This window comes from Lepisma saccharinum, chromosome 2 (assembly GCF_977018435.1).
Source record: "Lepisma saccharinum chromosome 2, izLepSacc3.1, whole genome shotgun sequence".
NCBI lineage: Eukaryota > Metazoa > Arthropoda > Insecta > Zygentoma > Lepismatidae > Lepisma > Lepisma saccharinum.
The window spans coordinates 214829968-214851216 of NC_139230.1; the positions used below are offsets into that span (position 1 = coordinate 214829968).

Here is a 21249-nt window from a genome sequence, read left to right on the forward strand (position 1 = left end):
CCATCAATGTCTTAACTCTGGAATGAAAACACTTTCGTTCCCTCTTTCATTCTTCTTTGTTTATTACGCAGTGAATCGCTACATGGTGATAATCTCTTGTATTATTGCAGAGGTTGAATCATTGCTCATCAATTCTTTAAATCCTTGGTGTCCGGTCTCTGAACCATCTCGTGTTTTCAATAATCCTCTTGTGTGTAAAATTCTCAGGTGAAGTCTGATATAATTTCTCCGCGTTCTTACCTGAGATTTCGTTATTATTGCACGGCCGACTGATGGGCTTTCTAAGTTTTGTTTTGTCGATATTAATGCGCTTTCCTCTTAATGTTTTCCTTAGCTGCGTATAAAGCGGAACACAGTTTCGCAACGATCTCTCAAGCGGTTAACCAAATATGTTCACTGTTATTTTTGTTTGTGCAATCGTAAACGAAAGGAAGAGCGGCTTGAGAAGAGAACGACTGAAGTCGAACAACTTTCTGCTCTTGTTTATTGATTACGTAACAGACATATTACCGCTGGTGTAGGCAGACGACCTTGCGGTAGATGACCTCCGTGAGAGCTGGGAAGGATTAAGTTTCTTGTTCTTTTCCAAGGTAATTAATTATTTCACGAGTGATATTACGATTGATTTATTGAATTGAAAAGTGTGGGTGCGTGAGTAATTAGGCTATTTTGCACCCGTCACATTATACGGGGCCCAGCCTCTTACCGTAACTAAAATAAAACACTTGTCTGACGGACTAAAACATTCTGACCTGGATGTAAAGGGGCACTCGGCACTTATGAGGACACCACATACACGGTCCAACAGAGGATTATACTGGCCGTAGGTTCAGACGCCAGAGTCTCGTTGGCCTGCAAAAAAGCCGTTACCGGGGTGTACTACGCGGAAGTGAGGTTGCCATTTGGGTGCCGTAGGTTACCCCACACACACAGCATTTAGGTGAAACGAAGGCAGATACAATACATGTACACAGAATGAAGTTAAGCATAATCCTGGAGATCGGTAAAACCAATATCCGACATTTTGGCACAAATACAGAAAATCTCTGATCAGTGTTCATAATGAAGGAAAATGTTTTTTAATAGCATGTGAAGAAAAGCACACAAACATTTTGCTACTTTCGTTTTCTAAGCTTCAAAAATTGTAGTCCATAGTTTTGTATGTTGTTCTACATTCTGTCCAGGGAATCTCTGGAGCAACCGAACGAAAACATGTCTCTCGAGACGTCTCGACGAATGATAGGGGAGGGAAGGGGGCAAGTGAGTGCAGCTACCAGCCGTTTGCAATTGCCACTTTCTTTCTTCCCTTCTCTACCGTTATACGGGACCTTGATCCACAGATTCTCAAGGCAGAGCTTATCACAACTTGGGCATTTCATAACGCACACACACAGAGAACTTAAATAAACTGTATATATGAGAGGTGAGAGTAAACTTTTATTAGTATCTTACTCGGTTCTGGTTCCAACATTCCATTAAATCAATCGATATTACCTACCTTAATTACTTCCAGTGATTTAAATCATTCACGGCCCTATGCGAATACCATAGAATGGAGTTACTTTTTTTAGTAATGGTAACCACAACTAGTTACTTTTTTTGACATTTCTAACTCGAAGTAACTTTTTCAAGCAAAGAGAAACTAAATTGAAATGTCTTTTCTTTACGTTTTTGTCACTCCGATTTTTGCAATATCTTGCAGCAAATGTTCGCCTGATGAATTGGTAAATTTAAGATTATTAAAACTGTGACAACATCAACTTTCGAACACCTAGGACATAACAGTAGTCTGCTCCGGGAGACAAAATTGTTGGGATGTGAAGTCCAGAGCTAGGGAAACAATCTGCGAGTACCTGTTGTCAATGATGGCCTTTCAGACTATTGTCGCCGTTGTTGAAGCGTCGGAACCATTCTGCTGCAGTGGATTTTCTCATCACTCCAGGGCTACAAATTATCTTGGCTGCCACCCTTGCACTGACACTTTGTTTCTATTCTTACCGATACATACCCCAAATCTTAAGTTTCTCGTCAGCTATTTTACAATTTCCAAAAATTCAAGGTCTACCGAGGTCTATCACTTACATTGACTGATAGAAGATTCACTTCCATTCTGTTCGACATGAGAGGTAAGTCGCAAATATCGGAAAGCCTGGAGACTGCCTATGATGGATGAAAATGAAAGAACTATAACCAGTGTGGTATTTGTAGGGGGGATGGTGGAATTCCCCCCTCTGGATACTTGTCCCCCCTGCTTGGTAAATTTTATCCCCGGGGGGAATGATATTTGGGGGGGGGGGAATGAAGAAATTATTGGCAATTTACTTACTTTTTCCCACTTCGCCATTCAATTGCAACATTTTCTGTCCGACAAGAGACAACTGTAAGCTCTAATAGGCGAACACAGATGTGGCCCCAAGCGCTGGCTGCTCTATTCCTGGAACCCTTGTCCTGGAACTGTCAAACAAGAGGCCAGGGTTGAAGACCACCTCCCCTCTTCCTTTTTCTTTGTCCACGGAATTTGGAAAGAAAATGCCACCCCAATCAATGTGAAAGTTACAAATGAGTTGTCACGTGACTCGAACTTGTCACCACAGAACGTCTGTATTTGTACGAGTGGAATAATAGTGCACGAAGATAGCCTACATGGAATTTTTGACATGAGCACGATAGCCCTTTACGAAGTCATTTTTTAAAGAAGAAGTGTGCTCTTTTTTTAGAACAGTGAACTAGATTTACTTTGAAGCTAGAATGTTAGTGGTAAAGTGAGCATTACGAGTTCCAGACTCTGCAATATTAGGAATCTGGCTAAAAGTGAACGAAATCTGGTGGTGGGGGCGGTGAAGGCTGTGTTGATCAAAGAATGGGTTCTGAAAATTTGCAAGTGCATGTACACAAGAAGGCAGGAATATTAAAGTGGTGAGTTCCTTTTGATGGTTGGTTGCCTATGAAAAATTTAACAAATGAAAAATTACACTACATGGCTGATGTATCTAGTGATGTTACGCATACATTATCTTTCAACATCACTGAATTAAAACAGATGGGTCGGTCCCCGTGGCAGAGTGGTTAGCACATTGTACTACGACGCCAAGGGTCCAGGGTTGGAATCCCAGTTTGGGCATGAGTGTTTGCGCGAGTGTCCATTCATCAATTTCATCATATCATCACTCATCCCATCTTCGCAATTAGCCAAGAGTGGCAGAAAATTGAAATAAAATAAACTAAATAAACCAATCAATCAATCAAACTAAAACCAGAGTGGCGACAGACCTGGAAAACCGGGAAAAACCAGGGAATTTGAGGTGTCAAGAAAAGTCAGGGAAATGTCGGGGAATTTTGTCTTGATTGATTTTTTTTTTTTTTTAAAAAAAAGATATCCTTATGGAACGCTGCACGGGAACAGGAAATCTTGTTGCTAAGTTTCTGCCTCAACTTTTAGGCCCCTTTTATGCAGGGGCGAGAGAGAGAGAGAGAGAGAGAAATACATTTGCGGAGGGGCAGAAAAAATATGTTAAGCCTCTAAATATTACGTGGAAAATCATTGAATTATCATTTTTTCTTGTCCGTATGGGAGTATTAAGGGGACAGAACTGTCAACAGATGGAGGGGATGGGAGCTAGTGGTGCCATCTGATAGTTGTCGGACGTCGTAATAAGGCATTTTGTTGGACAAACTGAAGGAACATGGAAACACAGATACTCCATTGATACATACGATTTTTGTCGAATATCGCCACCCGACAAAGTATCGCACTACAACATGCGACAGAAATGGCATGCATGGCACTCGTATGGAATTGATTTTTGTTGGATGTCTTCAGACTGCAAATATGCTGCTGGAATTTTATTACTCTTCTGGCTCACTTCACCATATTTAATGTAGCAGTGCTTACGAAGGTTTTCTTTCATCGTCCTAACATATTACTCGTTTTGCACAAGTTAACATTCGTTTACAATGACATTGCACTATTCTTAGATAAATCCAACAAAACAGGATACACATTGAATACTATCACGAAAAAGTGAAACACAAATCTGCATTAGTGAACGTTATAAAAGTTTGGCAAGTGCATGCTCCCAACCTCAAATTTACTGCAACACTAGTAATTGTAATGAAATTAACGCCACTCTCTGTCCTGTCTATTTAAACTCCTGAGAGATGGTCATTAATCTCCCACTGAGTGAAGTTAATGTCCAATATTATGAAATAAAATACTAATAATCAGTACGTACTCGTAGATATTTTAATATCATATTTACTCGAATCATTCAATCATAAAGGCAAATCACTTTCTTCAAGAATTGACTTTTCTCTGCCAGCTCTGCTAGATTTTCACTTTCCATCTACTGATTTATACAAGGGGTGCCCAGAAAGTAATTTCCAATTAGTAGGAACCTTGATTTTTCGCAAACGCGAAAACCCTGAAAATGTTAATTTCTTCGAAGTTGTATTTATGAATGTACAGTGATGTCTGGACACATTTTTCTCCCGTTCGAAATATCGAAATAATGCGAATTGTTGGCGTTTTTAGCGATTTTTTATAAATGTCCCAAAACAACAAAACATTCCGTAAAATCCAACATTCTTATATTTTCTAAGCTTAAAGAAACAAAATGTGCCATATTTGTGTACATGGAATAATTCCGACAGCCACCTTAAATCATGTATTTCCCACGATCGATTTTTTCAACTTCTATCAAAACAATTTGCATCATAGAGCAAAGTGGCAGGGTTCTAACAGGAGATCGAGTGCCTATCTACCGTCACACGAGAGCCGCATCTTCAGTATTTGTTGCGCGTGATGAGTTTTGAATTACCAAGCTAAGTGCGCACCATTGGCATTTGTCGAGCGAGAAATAATGGAGCTCAGTCGTTAGGGCGTCTGACTACCATGCGAGAGACCCGGGGTCGATCCCCTGCGGGGGAGAACCGGGATCTTTTCCACCTGTTCAAACTGCTCTGGCGCACACAGTGTCGTATGAAACGGGTACCTGGAGGAAACTGTGGGGTAAAGGTAGCCAGGAGCGTGGTGCTGTTCACATCATCCCCGCCTTCGGTCGTGATCAAGAAAGTATGGGGCCCTAATTCCACACCCCCTAGATGCCTTCATGGCTTGGTGCTAAGCACAGGGGAGCACTTTACTTTTACTTCCTCAAATATATGTTTCAACATATCAAACTGTCAAGAAAATACGTAGACCATGTGACCTACAATTTAAAATAATGGTTTAAAAGCACAATGAAGGTATTAAGTTTTAGTACATTTGCCAGAACATTGTTCTAAAACAAAAACGCGAATTTTGGGAAACGTAACACTAACAAGTCAAAAAATATAATGCCAATTTTTGGTGCCATAATATATTGGTATCTGTCTCATGAAATTGATTGATTTAAAATTTTTGGGTCGGTCGCCACTTATGGTCATTATGCACTCTTCAGTATATACAGGGAAAATTCCATTATCTAAAACCCTTACCTTAACATTAAAAAAGGGGTATGGAAAATAACTTTCAAAAAATAACTTTCAAAGATATCAAACTCTCATGAAGAGGCGTAGGCTGTGTGACTTACAATTTGAAACAGTAGTTAAAAACGCCATGAAGGTATAATTTCAGGTATTTGCTAGAAAATGCGCTAAAATGAAAATGTGAATTTTTGGAAAGATAATGCCGAATAATAAAAAATATAAAATACATCAATTTTAAAAATAATAAAGATTAAGGTCCCTACCGATTAAGCATAAATAAAACAAGAATATCAGTAGTAATTTATTGCATTAGTAACAGTGAGTCCTAACCTAATATTCGGCATACTCATCACCGTTGTTCTGGCATTTGTCATAGCTTGACACTAAATTTTGTATGCCCATGGCATATGTGTCGGACAGCAAAGACTGGAACTATCTCTACCGCAGTGTAGCTGTCAAATCCTTGTCCTGCCAGAAACCTCTTCAGTTGAACAAAGAGATGAAAGTCGGTACATGCAAGGCCAGAGCTGTACAGGGAGTGGTCTAAGATCTCTCACCTGACGTGATGCAAAGGGCCCACGTGTACTCAGCTGTATGTAGTTGTGCACATTCGATTGGCCTTCTGTGAATTGTCTGCACCATCATCTGACCATACTATCACTCACGACATAAGGTCTGCACACCTCACACGATTGCTGGTCGCTCTGTTGCCAAATTCTGAGCATGCAAAAATCTGATTACTACACGTAGGCTACATCGCAGTCGGTGGGAGACTGTATGAGAGCTGATATCTTAACCTAGAACTGCCCTAAAACGGCTGCATTGCGACTGCACCAGATTACAGCTACATGCCACTTCTTCCTGCCTGCTGTGTGTGTGTCACTCTCCGGCCACTAGTGCTGCGTAAAGATACCATTGGAGTTTTTTTCAGGACCCCCCTTGTATATGAACTTTCAGAAGCTGTGATTAACAGTGTTCCTGTTTTAATGTTTGGTTAGCTAAATCAAGTACCTATACAATGCAATTCTATAAATTCCTTGCGTTAAATTTCTAATACCTACAGCAATAATGGTATAACTGCATGTTTTCAGTTTCACAGTACTTCACTTGGATATACTGTACTGAAGCAGAAATCCCATTGATAATGTAAGGAAATATGACACTTTCTTTTGTGCAATTCAATTGTTTCACTTATATGCAAGAGTTAAGTTGTTTGCTTTACAGAGAAGAGAGAAGTAGCTTTATGCATCGAAAAATGAATCCGCACTCATGGTTCTTGCAAGCAGAGGGTTCCAAACCTCAGTGGAAATAGCAGCATATAATGACGAGAATGTATAAGGATACTGTTATTTTTTGTTTCTACTTTATGTTGTTTCAGCGTAAAATGGCCAAATAAGACTGTATCTGAAACTCTTGAGTAAATAAATAAATTGTATTTCTTAATCAATCACTTTTCACTCTAATCTCATTTATTTGTAACTTTAAAAATAATCGAGTATTTTATTTTAAACTTACTGCGTATGATAAAATTCCGTAATCCTTCCCTAGCTTGTGAATTGTAATAATTTTCCAAATTCACTATTTTGCAGTTTGAATTCAAATCATAGAGAATAGAGAAAATAAGTCAATTTCATAGAAGATAATATTGGTACTTAACAAATCCATACCTGGATCTGTATGATTTTATTATTTCCATTTGCAAAAACATCGATTTAGTTTAGTTTGTAATTGTCAGGGGAAAATGTAAATTTTGTCCTGGAAAAGTCAGGGAATTTCATTTCTGCTTCTTTGTAGCCACCCTGAAAACACATTGGCGAGTTGGAATGTGATATCCTTTGTTGGAAATATTTTTCAGTTTGAGCATGAGTTCTCAAGTTGGTAGTTTTGTAATTTTGCATCAAGGTAAACACATTTATAAAATATCATGAATAAAAGTACAGAAGAATCGATATTGAATCCATTCTCTTGATCAGATCTATAACAACAAATGATTATGAAATTACGTACACAATGATGGGTGTTAGATATAAAATAGTGGTAATCGCTATTGACTTCTATTCAAGGGGTCCCAGACTAACTAGGCGTAACTTGGCGGGGCAACTCGCCCACCTAACAAATTTTCAGAATTAGATTGTTAATTAATGAAACTTGTGTTAACCTCCTGGGACGTGAGAAGCAAGTTAAGGAGTCATTTTTATGATTTCGCAAATGTAACCGTAACTTAGTAAAGTAGTCTTGGGTGCTGTTTTTATGGGGTAGAAAGCTTAATGATTTTACCCCCCCTCCCCCCCAAAGTTATGCCCATGTTCGATTCAAATCCCCAAAAGTTAGGTCTCATACTATAGATTTCTGGGAGTGGGTGTCAAAATCTCACTTTAAAAATTGTAGGCCCAGTCCCGATAACTGTTCTGATCTTAAAGTGGACTTGGCCATTTCTTTCTGTCAAGATACAAATTTAAATCCGCAATTTTCAGCAATTATTTAAAATATGTTTTGTTGAAGATTTTTTTTTAAAGTTAAGTGACATAAAACGAAGTATGGAATGACACCATTTACCATTTAAAATTGTCGAAATACCCCCCCCCCCCTTGCTGTCCCCTCTCCTCTAGCGGCCACGAACATACATATATATAAAGCATTATCTCATGCTGTCTCTAGACAGTCAGTAGAATTCCCCCCTCTGGAAATTTCTTAAATATCACACTGACTATAACCTACTTATTATTATTATTATTATTATTATTATTATTATTAAAATTGTGGTGTCTTAAGAGTGATTTAAAACTGAACTCCTTCCATTCTTCATCGAATATTTTCATGTAATCATAGTTATTTGTATATTTTTAATGAAAATGAAAAGGGGGATGTAAAACTCACCAACCACCCTCTGTGGGCAATATATTTAACGCCAGTAGTGTTCTCACGAGCCTAGAGTGTGCCTAGAGTGTGCCCTTATCTTTAGTGAGAAGGGGATGCGAGAAATTGAACTTCGTACATGCTTATCGGGGTAAAGTACTATTTGTTTATTTAAGATTTGATGGCAAAAGAACAGGTCGGTTTTTACTGTCGTGTTTTATCATGGTTTAGGCAGGCAGTACGTGGATAAAGAAAACGGACGTTTCACTTTCCTCCTAATTTGCAGCAAAAACAAGCGATCTTGGGTTCTCAAGAAACCAGTCAACAAGAACTTAATTTTAGTTGGCGAAGCGAGTGGAAGCGGAGGAACGGAGGTTGGAAGAACCGGATTTGCATGCAGCCTCTGTTCCCTACCCTCAGGCTGTCTCTTTTTTGTTCGGTTTAAAAGGTTTTCTGTCGATGTTGCCACATTGAACACCTAGTAGTAACAAAGCGCTAATCCGCTCTGGCTATTGTTTTTACTGTTATTTTCATATTGCTCAATCTTTCTTTCCTCTGCGATATTCATATGTAATTTCTAAAAGGTCGGTAGACTGTTAAAGTGAATGTTAATGTAAGACATTATTTAATGCTTTGTTGGGAACCTTCTTCAATTAAAAGGGCGAAGCAAATAAAGATGGTATCGAGACGAGACTTGGCATTCTCAAGTCTCGTGTGTGAAGAAGTCTGTCTCGTTCTTGGTCTCGTCTCTAGTCGTAAAGCTTGTCTCGTTCTCGGTCGTCGCGCTCTCATCTCGGTTTCGAAGAGAGTCCCTCAGTATATAGTATGAACAATACTTGCAGTGTCGCCGCACAAACTTTCACATCGTCACTTTTCTAATATTTTTCATTTTGATGTCTCGTTTCGACGATACGAACCTAAAACAAACCGAATTTATCGTAAATATGTGAAACAATGTAGCACATGTTCAGTTGCCAGCATCAAAGTAACTTAGAATTAAGATAAACACACCTGGCCGATTCATAAATAATTAGGTAGATATCAGCTTGTTATGCCTGAATAAGTAATAATATTTTTTTCCCAACGTATACATTGTACTTTACTGTGTCGTGTCTCGAGAGACCTGGTCTCGTTCTCGTCTCGAGTGTTAAAAGGCTGTCTCTGTACAACTGTTACCGACAGTACCGGTGAGTAGTTGTAACGACGATCCCGCAAAACAATGATGAAAGTAAGGTGTGTGTGAATTGGGGGCTGCCCAACATCCCGCGTGTTACAGTAACTGGATAGCATAAGTTGTCCAGCGTCCCGCGCAGTTCTATTCGGGGCACATTTGAATTTTTCGTTATTTCGCTTTTGCTTTCTGCCTCTCTTAAGTGAATTGCGACGATGAGGATGGATGATGAAATAGATGGAAACACAATGAAACAGGTTTTGACCATGAACCCCCAACTTTGTATACAGAGGTTTTCCCATGGAGGTGTAAGCATTGCATATTTTGATGAACATATTTCCTTGGGATATCGACCAGGATGAGTTTCGAAGCTATTTCCAGATCTCGTCCTAATCGATATCCAGAGAAAATGGATCTCTTCTCGACATGAGCCATATTTTTAAAGCTGTGCTTGAAATTTTCATTTTCTCTAATTTGAAGCTGCATCAATGGATGGGACTGTTCAGGAACATTTTCCAAAGACTGTAAAAAGTATCATGTACTCTTTAGTAATAATCCTGCGCTTAAAAAGAAGTACTAGTTGCATCGTCTTCCAGGGAAATTTACAATTACTTAATATTTGTTCTCTAGGAGTGCAGCTGAGCCACGTAAGTTGCCGTATAACATATCATCAAGGCGTAAAACAGAATAGTTCCATTGGGAGTTGAGGCGCCATAAGAGAAGAAAAGTGTCGCCTGGTGGTTGATAATTTAAACCTAAATTCAGAATTAGTCGCATAATTATGTGCAGATTTTGGAACAACTACTTTGCGTTACTGAAGATCCTGTAACAACTCATGAGATACATGCTTTTTTGGTACCGTTGTGTTATGCGGAATAAATAATTATTCAAACTTATTTTTACCTCCATTGGAGAGGACCCTTGAAGGGAGCCCGGTGGAGGCACATTCATTGCACATTGATTCAGACCCTACTTTAAACTGTAAGTCCACCTAGTAGCCTATCTGAGCATAAAGTGAATTGAGAGAGAGAGAGAGAGAGAGAGAGAGAGAGAGAGAGAGGGAGAGAGAGAGAGAGATAGATATAGATATAGAGATAGATAGATAGATAGATAAAACTTTGTCAGAATTTGACTTGTCACATACACTTGGCTTCTCCAGAACAATGAAGGATCAGATTTTGGTAGTGAGGTTTTCTTGTGGCTAGTTTCCTGCAAGACTCAATCTTATTCACTTTCTAGATTTTCCTTCCTTGCATACTCAATGAGCAGGGAAATGAAATACATGATGCAATTGGAATTAAATAAGAAATTTATACACGGTTATCGGGAGATGCGGCGATGACCAAACAAAATATTCAAAATATTGCATTTTAAAAATTGTAGAGAAGATGTAAAAAAAAAAAAATAAGTCAGGATATTCGCATATTTGTGCGAAATAAGCCAAGCGACAGCATGAAACAGCTCGAAATACGCAAGAGATTCGCTAAAGTTTAGCGCATCGAAATGAGTGGCCTATACCAGGGGTGCCCATAGAGGGGGGGGGGTTATGGCGCAGGTTGTGCCATCGAGATTGTTTGGGGGGATTTTTTCCCTTCAAATAATATAAAATTCAACATTTATATTTTTTCCAAAATATGTGTAAATATTTTACATCTTAAATGCACCATATTTAATCCATTAGATCAAGAAAAAAAGTGTTTAAGGGTATTATCGAAGAGGGGGAGAGATATCCAACTTTTACATGTGAGGCCTTAATTGAGGCGGGGGTTCAGGGTGTGGATTCTGAATTAATTTTTTTTTGGGGGGACAGTATCCAACTCTAGGTCTTAGATTATGGCGGGTATTTTAGTTACAAGGGGATTGAGCATTAAATTGAGGGGATATCAAATTCTTGTGTATTGCTATTGTCTTACTGTTGCGGAAATTCTGGTGTGGAGACTGAGAATTAATTTTTTGGAGAAGGCAATATCCACACTTCAAGATCAACAGTAAGTCTAAAATTCGTCGAGTATTAAATTTAAAGGGTGAAATAGAAAGCTCTTGATAAAGTGTTAAATCTTATTGTCAGAGTATTTCTGTAGTGGAGAGAGCGTTCGAACATTAAATTTTGGAGACTGTATTTAGCGATATGGTATCCGGTGCCGAGAACAGTCGAACGCTTCCGAATAGGCAGACTCTATGACATGGTCCAATAATCTCTACCCCCCCACTCTTGAAGGTCTGGCTCATAACAGGCCCTTTTTCCGAGTGCCCAGTGGCGTGCTCTAGGAGAGGTTGGTGAGGGTCATAATCCCTGCTTAGGCTCACAATAAAAATAAGATCGTCGTAGAAAAAGATGGCAAAATGAGGAATGATTACTTCAAAAAGTACACTTAATCCTCCCTTTCGAAAATCCTGGCACTCCACTGCGAATGTCTGCTATTTCCACTTTTAAGAGGGAAAACATATATTGAACGATATAATCATATTTAATAATTCTCATCGAATGGGATACAATTATGCATTTTATAGTCGTAAGATCTATGGTATGAGCTTTAATATTGAATTGGCAATGACATTGGCGTTTATCCCAGATAAATATTGTCCCCCCTCCCTGGTTGAAAGATCGACCCTGACGTTTGGCAAATCTTGCGATGACTACGTGAAGATGTCACGCTTCGCCACTGACGGCTATGTGCAAAAATAGTGTGTTATGAAAGAAATAATTATATTTATAACCTTACAATATAAAAATATGTATAAATATTATTTCCAAATGTAAAACATATTTGACAGTTTATAAATAACTAACTTATTTAAACTTCTTTTCAGGGAGGTTTTGCACGAGTTCACGAACTTATCGACCTTACAACGAATATTGTATATGCAGGGAAGATAATTCCCAAAAATCGGATAACAAAGCCTCATCACAAAGAGAAGGTAAGTTAGTCTAAAATGATTCATTATAATCATAAAAATTAATGATTTTTTTAATGCGTTGATTGTAGAATAGAGTATTAAAATTTTCTTAAGGTTATATGTCCACAGACAAAACAAACTATAAAGAACAGGGCCTCCCTGATGGCATAGTGTTAATGTCGTTGCCTTGTAATCAAAGTGTCCTCGGTTCAATACCCAGTGGAGGCACATAGTGGTTTGGATCCCACTTTAAACTGTAGGTCCAGACCCGATTAGCCTATCTGTCTATAAAGTGGATTTTTAAAAACTCAAACTCAAACTATAAAGAATGTGTGTGCATTATTTTTAAAGTCATTGCATACTCTAGATCTAGAATGACAAGTGCCTTATTGTGGGAATGCTTCAATTAATGAATAGTAATAAGATATGAGACCCAAATATGGTCCACCTAAGCTTGGATAATTTTTGTGACAAACTTTAAATCAGTTTTCCAAGCAACAACTGTGCCATCTTTCCATTCTTCTCAATCCCATCTTCCCCATCGCGATTAACAACAAGGTAGAAAAGCGACATTAAATAACTAAAGATGAATAATGTTCCCTATTGCAAAGCTTCAGAAACACTTTACAATCAAATCATGTGAGCAGAAAGGATAGTATAAAAAACTTTTAAAATTATTACCTTTGTTTCTCGTCAGGGGCGGCGCCAGAAATTTTCGATCGGGTGGGCAGAAGCTTCTTATTGATAGATTAGGGTGGGCAGTATAAATGTAAGACCATATATAGTATATATGTGTATATAAGACGTATGTATACCCCTCTCTCTTACACTCCCGATTTTCCTCTTACTTCTTTTCCCTTTCTTTTTCTTGTTTTCCTCTTTATTCTTTTCTAATCTATTCTCGCATCTTCTTCCATTTCCTTTCGCTTTGTCTTTGATGGACACAATTATTTCAAGGAAGTGTTTACCCATGCGCAGCCATACCCCAGCCATACATTCTAATCACATTATTTCATGCATGTTAATACAGTGAAATAAATGTGAATTAGGTTTAAGCTTGTGTTGCAAATAGTACAAGGCACATACTTGATTTTATGTATTCGGCGACCATGATAGAAAGTGCGATGGTAGACAATCGTGAAGTTTCTCGTAATTTAAATGCATGTACCTGAGCATAGTATTTTCAACGTATGACATTTTGACTGAGTTTTCTTACTCCTTGAGGGTCACTTTTCTCAGCTTACAAGGTTTGTAAACGGAGAAATCTATCTGAATGTTTGTAGTAGCGGCGATTAGGTGCCAACATTTGAGGGACAAGGACAATATAGTTTTTCTTGGTAGAAAAGGCTTAGCATAGAGGCCATAGTGCGGGAGCAAAATGTGGCGGGGGAACTGCATCCCCAACTTCCCGGTCCTCCTAATCGCCGACACTGAATGTTTGGATTAAAATGAACGTCTTATTAGGAATGATTTAAAACACACACTGAAAACAAATTCTTTGTTCATTGTCCATGAAGTATTCGTAGGCTAATAAATGGCTATTTTGACAAAATATCACTCATAATAAGCAAGTAAGACTGAAGAATCTGTTCAGAATTGAAGAGATTATTAGCTAAGTTGCTATTCGTTTTCTGAACTGTCATGTTACTAATGCGGGAGAAGCAATACACGTATGGTTACATGAACATATTTTTTGAGGACAAAATTAATTAGGACACAAGAAATTCATCGACGTTGATCACCGTACCAGGAATAATTCATCTATTTTTCATACATGACTTGGGTTGTATGGCGTGGCCATTTCGAACACACTAGAATGTCAACCTCTATCCAGGCCCGTAGCTAGGCAGGGGCCAGGGGGGGCTGAGCCCCCCCTGGCGTTATCGTCAGCCCCCTGGTATTAGGTAAAACTATTGCATAATTTGTTTGCCGTGAGAAGTGAAAATGTAGAGTGTGGATATTATTTGCTCATAACTTGATAGAAGGATAAATTCACAGTACATGAAGAGCAGCTATCACATTTGTTCATCTTGTTTATAAACCGAAGTTTAAGTAACGGGAAGTATTTAGAAGGTTCTCCAAATTTCTTCCACAGGGGATCTATGCACCTTCGCTCCCCCTCTTTCGGCTTCCCCTTGTAGCAGGTCCTTCCCATCTGCATCAAAGGTCATCGGCTCCCAAGTTTTGCGAAGGGAAGTTTTATTGCCCGGTCGGGGGTGGAATATAAGGGCTTGCCCATGCCCTGTCGGGGAAAAACATTGACAAAGACACTTTGTTGAGTTCTTCATTCGTGTAAAGAAGGTTTTGCGTTTGCGCGGATGTTATTGTGTTTCGTATCTTCGTAAAACTGATTCCTGTGATAGTGAGTGGTTTTAGTGACGAATAATATAACCATGTTTCGTCCTTGGTGTGTAGTATTGTGATATTTTAACGATTCCCCAGCACCATGGATAAATTCATAATTCGTAAAAAAACGTCTGAATCTTTGACCACGGCGACCACCGTACCTACTCTTTCCCCATCTACGGCTGCCTCCAATCAAGAAGAGGATTTCTTGCCTACAGAAGTAAAGGACATTTCCAAACCAGGTGAGGAAATTAAACAGCTAAAACTCAAACATTACGCCCGAAATGCTGATGGACGGTGTTTTCAAAGTGACTGGTTTAAAAGGTTCAAATGGTTAGAGTATTCGCAATTTTTAGATGCAGCATTCTGCTATGCTTGTAGACAATATCGACCTTTCGGATGCAAAGAAGTGGCCTTTACATCTAAAGGTTTTAAGAACTGGAAGGCAGCTCTCGATAAAACCAAAGCAGGGCTAGTGAAACATGATGCGACACTTACACACATAGAAGCAATGTCAAGGTGGGCAGAAAAGCAAAACCGTTCGTTGGTGGGAAAATCTATTTCTACACTAGTCAACCAGAATGTTCTTGAAAAGAATCAATATTATATCAAGAGCATTGCTGAAGTTATTCAGTTCCTTGCAATAAACGAATTGCCTCTTAGGGGAACGTACCACTTAGAAGAACATGAGGAACAAAGCCTGTTTCGAAATCTTTTCGAGTTCACGCTTCGAAAAGATGAGAAACTGGCAGACTGTTTTAAGCAGGTGCCTAAAAACGCATCTTACTTGTCCCCTGAAATTCAAAATGACATTATTGAAATAACGGCTGACATCGTACGTGAAAACATTGTTAGTGACATTAATAGTGCAGATGTTCCTTTGTATACTTTGCTTGAAGACGGTACACGAGATAAAAACAACAGAGAAAACGTAGCCATAGGAATCCGCTATGTAAAGAATGGGACAGTCATGGAATCAATTCTGTGCATAGAAACACTGTCAGCTTTTGATGCAGAGTCTTTTGCAGATCTGACACTAAATATTTTGCAGAAATATGGTTTGGATAGTGCGAAATTGCTCAGCCAGTGTTTTGACGGGGCTTCAGTTATGAGTGGGAAGAAAGGTGGTGTGCAAGCTTTAATCCAGCAACGGCTTGGGCGTCTAATTCCTTACGTTCATTGTTTTAACCATCGGTTACATCTGGTAATTGTTAAATGTGTGGATGAAATTTCTCCAATTAAACACTTTTTCGAACAGAGTTCCATGTTGCACAATTTTCTAAAAAAGGGAAAAGTTGCCATTTTATACGAGGGGAGAAGTCTTTCGCGACTTTTAGAACAACGTTGGTCAGGACATTTAAAAATGGCGAGAACAATATTTGAAAACTACAGAGATATAATTCATGTTTTGCAGTTGGTGAAAAATGGAAATTTTAACGGGGATGACGTAGCAGCAAGTGTTGGTTTGCTTGTAGTCATTAGCAAACCTCAGTTTCGGTTTTGCTTAGTGTTCATGAAAAAGATCCTTGAAATATTAAGCCCAGTTGATAAAATGCTTCAAGCACGTAATGTTCATTTGGATGCTGGTAGAAAGATGATTGAAGCTGCCACAGAAACATTAAGGAGCATGCGTCAGGAAGATGTGTACGAAGGCATTCTGCAAGAAAGTAATGTACTGCTAGAAGAGGATGGAATTCATGAAGATATTGTTGAGCACCCCACAAGAAAGAGAAAACGAAATACACAGTTGCAAGACTTCGTTATCACTGACGTCCTAGGAGAGGAAAAGCTCACATCTCTCACACAAATATTCTACGAATGTTTAGATCTTGTGCTAACAGAAATAAATAGACGTTTTACCAATAACGACGACTTATTGGAGGCTATATCATCGACTGAGTCCCTTCAATTTAGCAACATTGAATATTTATCAGCCTTTGGAATCACCATTCCGTCAAAAGAGGAACTAACTGTTGCCAATGCATATCTCAAGAAACTGGATTCCCCTGATACTTTTAAAGAACTGTACAAAACTAGAATGGCCTACGAAGACACTTATGCTCTACTTGCTGGCATAAGAACTTTTGCATGCAGTACAGCGTTGTGTGAATCCACTTTCTCTGTGTTAACCCACATCAATAGCCCTCAGAGACTGTCAATGTGCAGCAAGCGCCTGGCAAATCTTGTTTTTCTGGCATTTGAGAAGAAACGAGCATCGAACATAGATATGTCGAGACTGCTTCACAGGTTCAACAACATGAAGAATCGCCGACTCCAACTTTTTTAAGGCAGAGGTATGTACTGTAGTCACTATTATTGAATATTGTGCATTTTTCATATGCTAACTAACTAACTAACTCTCTAGCCTTCTTAAACCCGAAGGTTCATGGCTGCAGCAACACAGGCCTTCCATCTTTCCCTATCTTGAGCAAGATCTATATACTCTTTTCCATCCCTACCGATTTCCCTTAGGTCCATCTCAACGTTGTCCCTCCATCTTCGTCTTGGCCTTCCTACAGGTCTCTTACCATCAGGTTTCCCAACAAGAATCCCGTAAACTCCTCTTTCCTCTCCCATTCGTGCCACATGGCCTGCCCACCTAAGTCTTCTTGATTTAATCATTCTAATAATATCTGGACATGAATACAAATTATGTAGTTCTAAATTATGTAACCTACTCCACTCACCTGTCTCCTCATCCCTTTTAGGTCCAAATATTTTCCTAAGAATCTTATTTTCAAATACTCTCAATTTATGTTCCTCTTTCAATGTAAAGGACCAAGTTTCACATCCATATAATACTACAGGCAAAATTACTGTTTTGTATATTTTAACTTTTAGTTTCTTAGATATAAAACGAGAAGACAAAAGTTTATGAAGAGAGAAGTAACATGCATTTTTCATATGGGATACAAATATTTGTGTAATCAAAAGTGTATGAAGTGTGGTGATAAAATGCCACGTTTGGTGTTCATTCTTTATATTTTCCCCCAATGGCATAACACTGGTTCGGACTACACGTTAAACTGTAGGTTTAGTCCCGATTAGCCTATCTGAGCATAAAAGTAGGCTTAAAAACTAACTAACAAAATCGTCTTCTGGATACTTCGTGACATAACTTTTTTTCTTTACTTCAGCTGCATCTACAGATTCTGTTGATATTTTCGGTTGATTGTGGCAAAATGTATGTGTGGGACGACGATTTCTAAATAGGATAAGCCATTCATTAGCAATTGAATAATTCTGTAGCTTTTTCCATCCATAACTGGTTTATTAAAATTTATTCACTTCAGTATTGTAGTGATTATGTGATTCCTTCTTATTAGTAGAATGAAAATAAAGTTGATATTTCGCATATCATATTGATATTTGGAGATAAGAGGTATATAAAAATTGTAATGAAATAAAAACGGGATATGTCTGGAATTTCAATGCAGAGCTAATTAAAACTATATTATACTCTATAGCATATTATGGCTGCAGCAACGGAAGCCTTCCATCTGTTTCTATTCGAGGCAAGATCAATTTAATCTTTCCCATCCTTGCCGATTTCTTTTAGGTCCGTCTCAACGTTATCCCTCCATCCTCGTCTTGGCCTTCCTACTGGACTCTTACCATCAGGTTTCCCAACAAGAATCCTGTATACTATTCTTTCCTCTGCCATTCGTGTCACATGGCCTGCCGATCTAAGTCTTCTTGATTAAATTATTATTACAATAATAATTAAAAAGTGGAAATAATGTATTGTTTTGCCGGAGGAAGTAACGCTAGGATGAAGTTTTTATTTGTTTATTTGGACATTATTTTAACCATACCCAGGCCGGGATTTATATACGTATGTGGAGGCCCGGAGCTACAATCCTAAAGTTCAACCTAAATTCTCATCTAATCTTGATCATACCCTGCATAATTTTGAGCCTCCTAAACCTACTAGCTTCTTTTAATCATGGAAGTATTTATTTGATTACAGTTTTTGTTTCCATAGTTCTAGTAAATACTTCAACTTTCTAATGACAAAATTAGCTTTTTATCTGTTGATAATATGTGAACATTTCTAACATAGATAATATTCACAAGTAAAATATACATGTTATGAACACCAGAATACGCTTATTTATCAAATCATTCATATATCTCCAAGTATATGTACTTATTGAATTTGATTGGGTGGGCAATCGGGTGGGCACAGGAATTTTTGGGTGGGCGCTTGCCCACCCGTGCCCACCCCTCTCGCCGTCCCTGTTTCTCGTGGCTCATCTCATTAGGCTGATTTTGTTCACCTGGTCCTGAACCTGAACTGAAGCACTTTCATCATTGGTGTGATTTTGCCAAGGTCCACTTCCAAACTTAACTTCCACAATTTTGTATGTTATGTAAAGATTGTTTTTAGTTTTATGTACATGTATAAGCTCAGTGTTTCTTCCACTTATCCTGGTGATGAATGGTATTACGCATGTACTCCATACACCTGTATTTGAACTGCCTTGTAAGATATTTTGGCATGACTGTCCCTTTTCAATTTACATAGTCAACAAAAGTAAGTTTTAGACAACAAGAACTGACAGCATTTTACAATTATCCAGTCATTCATAGAACAGGAACACATACAAGTGTAACAAATCGTGCCTAAAATCATCCAACACTAAAACTGAAGTTCGCGTGTCGGAAGTTCAGAGCCCTCTCGGAACTAACACAAAGAAAACACCCGACATTGTTTACCACTAGCCTAGATGCCAACAATTGAAAGGTGCACGACATTTGAAACCTTTCATTGCAGTTGAAATTAAAAGACTAAAGAAAGAAGCAGCACAGCTCACTTTCATGTTTGATGACATAAAACGTACAAGCTGCTCAGCCTCACTGCCATTGTTAGTGTACTCTACCTAATTCTTAACAGTTTTTCTGCTTGACTAACCTTGTATTAATGCGAACAGCACATCCCCTCCTTCCAAACCAATTCTAAAGGCATAAGAGGTGGTGTTTCATTTCAACCGCATTGCCGCTGTCACCCACAGGTAGGTAGAAAAATGTACATAATAACCATAACTTAAAATCAATAACAAGTCAATCAAACTAAACGATCTCCCCCTCATTTTTGTGCGATGATCTATAGAATTGGGAGCTAAACTATAAAATTTTGTCCCCCCCCAAATTCCCATGATGCAGGTGTGTCATGAGTCCCCCCTGTCGGGCACATCTGGAACAATGTATAATTGCAAAATTAACTATGTTACTTTTCACTAACAGATGAAATGTAATAACAACTTGACATATACACTCAGATTTCACATTTCAGGCAATATAGCATGCCTATTCCTCAATATTGCCACTTTTGGCTCTCCTGACTTTTATTGTTTCTACCCACACAGGCCACCAATATGATGAGATATGATAATGACCTGATTGTGTGTTGAAACTTGAAAGTAGACTAACAGTACTATGATATTCACGTATTACATCAGTTTTAATATGAATAAGAGATAATGATATGAATAGTCACTTGCCTTGTGAAAATAATGGCTCTTATGTTTGTGACCTGATTTCCACTGGCCATTGTGCCGACTCTGCAACTCTGATCCAACTAGTCTGTGCATGCTCACTTACACTTGAGGGTTTAGTGTGTAGTGCCATCTGATGAATTTCACAGTAAACACTGTAGATAGAGTGACTGGGCCATATTTGGGTCACCTACCTTCCATTAAAAAAAAAACTTAAAGCGACTTGGAGATGTAACATATTTTCTCTTCTATTTTGATTTTATTGAGTAAAAGCAACTCTATATTTCACCAGTTTTACAAGTAATTGTGTGTGTGTGTCAGCCTCATTCGCTGCATATATTGAATGGATTCCCAGCCAGGGTAAGAGTTTTACTTGTGAATGCCACTTTATGTATGTATTTTATTGTAATGGATTTTGGTATGTTTGGATTCTGGAAGAAGTTTATCTCTTTCTAAATAAATACAAATTCATATTTGCAATATAACAAATATGAGAACTTATTTTCCCTTTATTCAATAATTGGACCTCTGTGTACATATTTCAAATATTTACTTAATGTTGGAAGTTAATGGTTGTATTATTTTCTTTTAGATTGCTCGTGAAATAGATGTTCACAGAAATCTTGTCCATAAAAATGTAGTGAGATTTCATCATTGTTTTGAGGATGCTGAGAATGTTTATATCATTTTAGAGAATTGCTCAAGAAAAGTAAGTTAAATGCATTTTCTTATTTGGTACATATGGTTATATAATAGTCTTAAATGCCATGAAAGGAAGAGCTTGTGTTTTGTTTATTTAGCGGATGGTACAAGTTTCAACAAATCCTATGTTCATTCACACACCTCTTGCTTTCACCAAGCTTAGCTGTCATTCATCTATATTCATTGGTGGTCTCCCCCTCTCTCTTTTATTATGTTCCGAATACCTTTCATGCTTGTTATTTTTGGTTTTCCTCTTTCCTGGTGGAGTCCAGTCTAGTACTCTTTACATGTCCAAACCATTTAAACTGTGTT

At 38.3% G+C, this 21249-nt stretch overlaps 1 protein-coding gene across 1 annotated transcript in view; it reads left to right on the top strand.

Moving 5' to 3' along the window:
- The window catches only part of LOC145984310 (serine/threonine-protein kinase PLK1-like), a 105701-nt gene that overhangs the window by 48817 nt on the left and 35635 nt on the right, over nucleotides 1-21249 (top strand). Inside the window, exons 2-3 of the mRNA XM_083117969.1 lie at nucleotides 12305-12412; nucleotides 20828-20944. Of these exons, the coding sequence (XP_082974095.1) occupies nucleotides 12305-12412; nucleotides 20828-20944 (225 nt within the window). The remainder of the gene's footprint in view (nucleotides 1-12304; nucleotides 12413-20827; nucleotides 20945-21249) is intronic.